Source organism: Bison bison, unplaced genomic scaffold (genome assembly GCF_000754665.1).
Source record: "Bison bison bison isolate TAMUID 2011002044 unplaced genomic scaffold, Bison_UMD1.0 scf7180017864167, whole genome shotgun sequence".
Lineage (NCBI taxonomy): Eukaryota > Metazoa > Chordata > Mammalia > Artiodactyla > Bovidae > Bison > Bison bison.
In genome coordinates, this window is record NW_011494739.1 from 728967 (window position 1) to 738035 (window position 9069).

The window sequence follows — 9069 nt, forward strand, 5'->3', positions numbered from 1 at the left end:
AGTGAAGAGGAACTCAAAAGCCTCTTGATGAAAGTGAAAGACGAGAGTGAAAAAGTTGGCTTAAAACTCAACATTCAGAAAACTAAGATCATGGCATCCAGTCCCATCACTTCATGGCAAATAGATGGGGAAACAGTGGAAACAGTGTCAGACTTTATTTTTGGGGGCTCCAAAATCACAGCAGATGGTGATTGCAGCCATGAAATTAGAAGACACTTACTCCTTGGAAGGAAAGTTATGACCCACCTAGATAGCATATTCAAAAGCAGAGACATTACTTTGCCAACAAAGGTCCATCTAGTCAAGGCTATGGTTTTTCCAGTGGTCATGTATGGATGTGAGAGTTGGACTGTGAAGAAAGCTGAGTGCTGAAGAATTGATGCTTTTGAACTGTGGTGTTGGAGAAGACTCTTGAGAGTCCCTTGGACTGCAAGGAGATCCAACCAGTCCATTCTAGAGGAGATCAGTCCTGGGTGTTCTTTGGAAGGACTGATGCTAAAGCTGAAACTCCAATACTTTGGCCACCTTGTGTGAAGAGTTGACTCACTGGAAAAGACTCTGATGCTGGGAGGGATTGGGGGCAGGAGGAGAAGGGGACGACAGAGGATGAGATGGCTGGATGGCATCACCGACTCGATGGACGTGAGTCTGGGTGAACTCCGGGAGTTGGTGATGGACAGGGAGGCCTGGCGTGCTGGGATTCATGGGGTCGCAAAGAGTTGGACACGACTGAGCAACTGAACTGAACTGAACTGAACAGGTGGTTTAGTGGGTAAAGAATCTGCCTGCAATTCAGGAGACGCAGGAGATGCGGGTTCAATCCCTGGGTCAGGAAGATCCCCTGGAGGAAGGCACAGCAACCCACTCCAGTATTCTTGCCTGGAGAATCCCATGGACAGAGGAGCCGGGCGGGCTACAGTCCATAGGATAACACAGAGTAGGACATGACTGAAGCGACTGAGCATGCACAAAATGCTCTCTTATGTAGAGATATATATATATACACATATATACACATTTGGGTAAACTATAAAGAAAAGCAAAGAAAGAATAAACACCAAATCCAAGGTAACGGTTACCTCTGGGGAGGTAGGGGCACAAGAGTTTGTGAAGATACAGATGCTATTCTGTTTCTTATACTGGGGGAGGGAGAGGGGCACATGGATATTACTGTCAAAGATTCTCCAGGCAAGAATACTGGAGTGGGTTGCCATGCCCTCCTCCAGGGGATCTTCCCAACCCAGGGATTGAACCCAAGTCTCCTGCTTTGCAGGTGGATTCTTTACCGTCTGAGCCACCAGGTAAACCCATGAAAAGTAGAGTGGGTAGTCTATCCCTTCTCCAGGGGATCTTCCTGACCCAGGAATCAAACCGGGGTCTCCTATATTGCAGGCAGATTCTTTACCACCTGAGCTACTAAGGAAGCCCTTGGGCACTGAATATCAACATCATTCCTCATATCATTTTTTTGACAAAACAAAAAAATTAGAATGAAAAAAGAACAGGCCTAAGGCAGGGTACAGTACCTTGATTTTGGCCCCGAGCACCTCAGCAGCATCCTTCTCCCGCCGCAGATCCTCCATCTTTTTCTCCTTCTCCTTCAGCAGCCTCTTCTTTTCCTCTGCAACCAAGCTGTGGTCCTCAACAATGGCCCGCTTCTCGATCTCCAGTTTCTCTTGCTGTTCCCGCCAATAATCATCCTTGTCATCCCCTTCCTCCTCCCCCTCTTCTCCCTCCTCCTCCTCCTCTTCCCCACCCCCAACCCCCCTCCGCTTCTCTCGCCTCTTCCTTCTACCAATGGACCGTTTCTCTAACTGGGCCTTGAGCCGAGCAATCTCTTCCTGGAATTCTCGAAGAAGGGCGTCCTTAGGGTCCTCGTTGACCCTTGGCTTGTTCTTAATGTTTTTGGCACGGTTGGCATACCTTAGAGTGGTTAGGGTCTCTTCTACATTGTAAGAGGCGGGCCCCACATTGGCCACCATCACAGTTTTAGCATTGCCACCAAGAGAATCCTGGAGGAGCCTGGTAAGCTTGGAGTCCCGATACGGAATATGAGTGCTTTTTCCATCCACCAGGGCAGAAATGACATTACCCAAGGCCGAGAGGGACAGGTTGATTTTGGTTGCTTCCTTCAACCTTTCCCCTTGCGCACCGGTCTTGGCCTGCCGTTCACTGCCAGCAAGATCTACAAGGTTCAGCTTCCCTACCCGGATGTGGTTTTCACCGTCGAGGCCCACCTCACTGCATTCGATGGTGATGACAAAAATTGCATGTGAACGGGAACTGTGCTCATTCATGTTGGTGGCCCCAACAGAACGGTTCTGGTTCCCCACGTTCATCACATGCTCTATTTCCTTCACGCTCTTGGTAACGAAGGAAGACAGGTCTTTCACGTACACCCCGGTGTCAGGCCTCTCTTTCAGCTCGAGCCTTTTGGTCTGATCTTTGGAGAGCAGGTCTCGGATCTCCTCCTGGTAGATCTCCAAGTAAGAAGCCCTGACCAAGTACTGTTGATTCTGGGATCGAGAGATATGGGTGAAGATGTGATCAAACGAGTTAGGGATGACCCCTCTTTTTTCAGGGTCACCCCGGACTCCTTCCATCGTGTAGGTTTTCCCAGTCCCTGTCTGTCCATAGGCAAAAATTGTCCCATTGAAACCCTGAAGGACGGAGTCCACCAGTGGTCGGAAGGTCTCATCATAGAGTTCAAACTGTTTGGCGTTCCAGTCGTAGACGGCATCAAAAGTGAAGGTCTTGGGCATTTCATGCGCCACTCCCTTGGGGTTCTTGACAGACACCTGCCCTAGCTTCACGTCCACATCCACCACCTTGTCGTATGAAGCAGCCTTTTCCTTGCCATTCATGGGCCTACAGCGAACCACCACCCGGACTGATTCTGAGCTTTTCAGCTTTGACATGATGACCTCTGACCAGGTCACTCTTAAGGGCTATGAATCCAAAAATATCTCAGGATGCTAGGGTCCTAGGGGAAAGGAAAGAAAAAAAGTTAAGCACAGACAGTACAGTTGTCACTGGGGGCTGATTACACACCTAGGTCACCTCCATCTAGCCAACCTTCTGACAGCCATACTTAGTAACTACTACAAATGGCTATTTCCTGATGGGATCTTAACCAGTTGCAGAGGGAAAAATAAAAACCCTACTCCATCAACAGTGTTAACTAGCTTGTCCACTCTTCAATGTATATTTTATCCTATACTACAGGTTGAGGTGGCTGGAAGCTTTATAAAAGCCCAAGTAACCTTATATGCTATGGAACTACCATAACCTCTGCATAGAGCCATTTGGAACTATCTATCTAAATTTAAAATGCAAAGCCCCTTTGATCTAGCAGTTGTATTTCTAAGAATTTATCCTACAGATAGAAGGATATCTGTTGTGGCATCATCTGTGGTAGCAATAGATTGTGGACAACCCCAATTCCCATCAAGAGGGGGTGAGGAAATAAATTTAATATATACTGTGGAATCCTGTGCAGTTGCTAAGAAGAATGTGTTAATCTAAACATAATCCTAAACCAAGACATGCTGTTAAGTGAAAAACCTGGACGAGGAACAGCGTCTATAGCACAGTGTACATACGCGTGCGACAGTATTAGAAGCATACGTGTCAAAGTGTAACAGCGGCAACCTCGGGAGGGGAACTACGGGCCAGAGGACACTCAGAGATCGAGAGAAAGAAAAAAAGCACTTTTCACTATACACTCATTAGCACTGTTTGAATTTCCTATCTTGTACTAATAATACTTTTCCATTCTAAAATCAACTGTGGCTTGTGCAAAATGTGTTCAAATAAACAAGGATGTGGGGTAATGCATCACATAGAAAGCACTTATCCAGTCAATAAATTTTTAAAAATTTGAATGCAAATAAGAAAATAGATTAAGAAATTTTTAAGTAAAAACAAAAAAGAACTTCATTTGGTGCTAAAAACTCATGGAGCAGAAGAAAGGATGATTAGATGGGTTCTCTGGGAAGGGGTAGGGAGCAAGCAAATTAGAGCAAAGAGATACATATGATGATGTTAAACTCCCAAAAACCTCAAACCAAGGGTTTTTAAAAAAACATAATTCTGACTTCCCTGGTGGCGCAATGGATAAGAATCTGCTGCCAATGCAGAGGACACGGGTTTGATCTCTGGTCTGGGAAGATTCCACATGCCACAGAGCAACAAAGCCCAGATGCCACAACTACAGAGCCCAAGCCCTAGGGCCTGAGAGCCGCAACCGCTGAGCCCTGTGTGCTGCAACTAGCGAAGTCCACGTGCCCAGAGCCTGTGCTCCACAAGAGATGCCACCATCATGAGACGCCTGCGCTCGCAGCAGGTGGAGCAGGCCCTCGCAGCAACGAAGACCCAGCACAGCCAAAAATAAGTAAACAGACAAATAAAATTATTTTTAAAGCAAAAATTATTTTAAAATATATATATATATATTTTAAATTAAAAACAAACAGGTAATTCACATGATTCTTGATTCAGAAGGTCCTTTGCTGACAGGTCCCTCTCCCTTACCTGTTCTCCAGGCAACCACTTCCTTGCTTACAAGGCATGTATTATTAGATTTTTAATCTTCCTGAATAAGTTTATGCATAGCAAGCTCTATGTATTAACGCACACTTATCCTCTCCTTTTTTACACAAGCATAGTATGTAATACTAGAGAAGGCAATGGCACCCCACTCCAGTACTCTTGCCTGGAAAATCCCATGGACGGAGGAGCCTGGTAGGCTGCAGTCCATGGGGTCGCGAAGAGTCGGACACGACTGAGCGACTTCACTTTCACGCATTGGAGAAGGAAATGGCGGCCCACTCCAGTGTTCTTGCCTGGAGAATCCCAGGGATGGGGGAGCCTGGTGGGCTTGCCGTCTATGGGGTCGCACAGAGTCAGACACGACTGAAGCGACTTAGCAGCAGCAGCAGCAGTATATAATACACAATACGCAGTGTCCTGCAGCTTGCTTTTTTTTTACTTAACAACCTATCTTGGAGTTTGTTCCCCTCAGTAAATGCAGAGCTGCCCTGTTCTTTATGACAGCAGTAAAACATCCCTCTGTATGGAGGCATTATAATTTATTTAACCACTACCCTAGCACTTAAGCTGTTTCTGATAGTTTACTATGAAAAACCTAGAACCACATCCTTTCATGTATGGGAAAAAAAATCTATCTGGATCACAGGATATATGCATTTGTAATTTTGATAGATACTTAGAACATGAATTACAGTACTCATTAAGTTGTGAGACTGACCTATTCCTTGCCCATAAAAGGTGGAAAAATGTGAAGCCATGATAAGTCACTCTAGGTATATATGCTGCTAATTAATAAACACGGAGTTGTTATGTTTCTTCATCGATCTTTCACAAAAAATTGTTCTGTTGGTAAGTAAGCACATGGAAATGTGAGAAGTTACTTTTCATAATTCTTCTAATTGTTACATGTGATAAAATAATGTTCTCTAAGAATGAAGAACCACAAGACCTCTTAGCCTCCCTGCATCAGTTTTTATAAGATCTGTAAAACAGGGATAATTCTCCTTCATTTTGGATGATTGTCAGACTAACACTTATAAAGGTGGAAATACTTTGTGAACTAAAATAAAGTCAGATTAAAGTTAACTAATATAGGGACTTCCCTGGCAGTCCAGAGGTTAAGACTCAGCACTTCCACTGCAGGGAGTACAGGTTCAATCCTTGGTGGGGGAACTTTTGCTCACATGCCACAGCATGGCCAAAAAATTAAAAAAAAAAAAATTAGCTAAAACAATTGCATTCAAAACCCTTGTCAGAGGGGCATTCTGAAGATTACTGGTGGTGATGGTGGTGGTTTAGTCATTAAATTGTGTCTGCCTCTGGTGACCCCATGGACTATAGCCCACCAGGCTCTTCTGTCCATGAGATTTTCCAGGCAAGAAAACTAGAGTGGGTTGCCATTTCCTTCTTCTGGGGATCCTCCCGACCCAGGGATTGAACCCGTGTCTCCAGCATTGGAGGCAGTCTCCAACATTGCAGGTGGATGGATGCCTTATTGCTGAGCCACCAGGGAAGCCTAATTTTATGCATTAAATATCACTAGACTAATATTTTCTCTTGTTCAATTTGTAGTCATCATCCTTAAAAATCAGTTCAAACTGAGATCCAAATACCTAATCAATGTTCAACTGTGGTGGTTTGCAGTTTAGTCGCTAAGTTGTGTCCGACTCTTGCAACCCCATGGACAGTAGCCTGCCGTGCTCTTCTGTCCATGGGATTCTTCAGGCAAGAATACTACAGTGGGCTGCAATTTCCTTCTCCAGGGAATGTCCAATTAAAAGTAAGTATCAAGTCATTTAAAGAAAACCATGTAAAAGGCAGCCTTTCATTCATCACCTTCTAGAAGCTACTAGAATTTCGCCAGATGCTTCGAATCAGATATCAGAATGGCCAGGTTACTGCATCTCCTTTTCTTTTCCAGGGGAATGGCCCCCAAGCTACAGATATGGCTGATCCCTTGCCTATCTCTCCCTCCACTTCAACAAGGGCCTAAAAGCGCTCTAGGTGCCAAGCCCGAACCCCGGCCCCAGAGCCTCCTTTGGGGAGGCCTCTGCTGTAGCACCTGGGATGGTTAGACAAGACCTGAGACTCCAAGGAATAAGAAACATAAGAGGTGGATGGGGAACAGGTCACTGGAGAGGACCGATTCTTCTGCGTTTCATAGCTGGGGAGAGGTTGTACCTATGAAAACAATGTGACCCCAAGCCTCTCTAATAAAACGAAAAAGCCTGCAGCAGGCTTTCATGCAGGTCTTGATGTTCAGCTGCTTCTGTTACAGCCCTGTATATTTTTGAGTTCTCCAAAACAATAAAAACAAAGGAATGATAATGACCCACAGTAACCTTAAAAAGCTTGTAAAAAGAAGGAATTCCCAAAGTCTGAGTCCACTTAATTAAATCTCCTTGACTTGGAACACAGAACATCATTTCTTTTCTGAACTCACTGAGCTTGGCTGAACTAGTCATGTACTACTGACATATTACTTCAGGAAGATGGACTAATTCAATTTCCTGCCACCAGAGCTTAAAATCTTGCTGTGGGTCCTCCTCAAAGGAGAGGGTTTTCTTGGAAGGATGCCCTGATAGTCTTTATTACCTTCCTCCTCCCTCTTCTGGTCTGTCTAATTACAGTGATAAATCTTTAAAGGAACTCACAGCATTGCCAGGAAAGGAGAAACCACAGGTCAAGCAGCTCAGCATCTTTATCCCGAACACCTCTTCTGCTTGAACTTGTCATCCCATTGTTAACAACCACCGTTAGAATGGCTACTACCCATGAAAAATTGAGTCTTTGTCCAACTTCATCTCTTTTGTCCGTGAGGAAATCAGTTGCACATTTCTCAGGGAAACCACTCTCTTCCAGAATCTTTCGTGTTTGGATTCACATACTCTCACCTGTGCTGTCAAGGAGTCCATGACAAATTCTAGAACTAGGTGTGGATTTGGATTATCAGTAACTACTGGCTTCCTATAGAGATTCTAGAACACAGGTCACAAACTGGTCACATTCTACCTGAAGCCATTTTTATTTGGCCCTATCATTGTCTAAAAAAAAAAAATAACAAACCAAACCCCCCAGCAACTCTACCTCTCTATCTGTATATGCCTTGGTGAAAAACCTTTGCACATATGCACAAGGAAACACAGAAAAGGATGCTTCTTGCAGCATTGCTAAAATAGTAGAAAACTGGAAACAACCTAATCATCCATTTATAGAGGAACTGAAAAATAAAAGATCGTACATTCATGCTACAGATATTACACTATTCAGTATTTAAAATGAATAAATTGGAGCTGCTGCCGCTGCTAAGTCGCTTCAGTCATGTCCGACTCTGTGCGACCCCATAGATGGAAGCCCACCAGGCTCCCCCGTCCCTGGGATTCTCTAGGCAAGAACACTGGAGTGGGTTGCCATTTCCTTCTCCAATGCGTGAAAGTGAAAAGTGAAAGTGAAGTCGCTCAGTCGTGTCCAACTCTTAGGGACCCCATGGACTGCAGCCTACCAGGCTCCGCCATCCATGGGATTTTCCAGGCAAGAGTACTGGAGTGGGGTGCCATTGCCTTCTCCATAAATTGGAGCAGGAGTCAGTAAATGACACCCCACAGGCCAAATCCAGCCCACAGCCAGTTTTTGTAACAAAGTTTTATTGGAACACAGCCATACCCCTTTGCTTACATATTATCTATGGCTGCATTAGCTATAAAATAGCAGAGCTGAGTAGCTGTAGCAGAGACAGCGTGGCCCACAAAACCTAAAATCCTGATCTGTCATAGAAAAAGTCTGTCAACTCTGAATTAGTTACATATATTTACATTGATAAATAAACAGGTTGAGACTTTCCTCGTGGTCCAGTAACTAAAACTCTGTGCTCCCAACACTGGGGACCCAGGTTTGACCCCTAGTCAGGAAACTAGATCCCGCATGTTGTAACTATAAAGATTTCACATGCCAACTAAGACCTGGCACAGCCAAATAAATATTTTTTTTTAAAAAAAGAAAGAAAACAAACAGGTTGAGTGAAAAAGCAAGCTGCAGAATGACAATTATGACTAAAAAATTAGAAAACAATATGTTCATGGGTTTGCATTTATGTACATGTAAGTATCCCCAAAAATGGACTAGAAGGATATACAATAATTTATGATAGTGCCTGCTAAAACTGGACAGTGAAACGTAGAGAATGGAACAAGAAATGTAAAGAATTTTTAATTTTACCTGTAATACTTTATCATTTCTCTTAAAAACAAATAGAAACAGGTTATGAGGCTTAAAGCAAATAAGAGAAAACATTAACAACTGTCAATTCTGCTTCCTATATTATTCTCTGAATGTTTAAGATTTCTGAAAAAAAAAAAAAAACTAAACTAAAACAAACAAAAAACCAATAGCGATTTCACATTAAAACAGACAGGTTTTCTGCTTCTCTGAAAGAATGGGAATATCCTGATGGCCCCTGGCCCAGGCCCCAAGTGCCAGCAATGAGAGCTGAATGACAGCTCAGCCACCCAATGATGGGCC

General features: G+C 44.0%; 1 protein-coding gene across 7 annotated transcripts in view; it reads right to left on the minus strand.

The window, feature by feature from the left end:
* The window catches only part of KIF3B (kinesin family member 3B), a 40314-nt gene that overhangs the window by 15983 nt on the left and 15262 nt on the right, over nt 1-9069 (minus strand). For all 7 annotated transcript variants that reach the window (XM_010841729.1, XM_010841728.1, XM_010841723.1 and 4 more), the window contains one exon: nt 1527-2983. In XM_010841729.1, coding sequence (XP_010840031.1) covers nt 1527-2918 — 1392 coding nt within the window. In that variant the 5' untranslated portion in view covers nt 2919-2983. The remainder of the gene's footprint in view (nt 1-1526; nt 2984-9069) is intronic.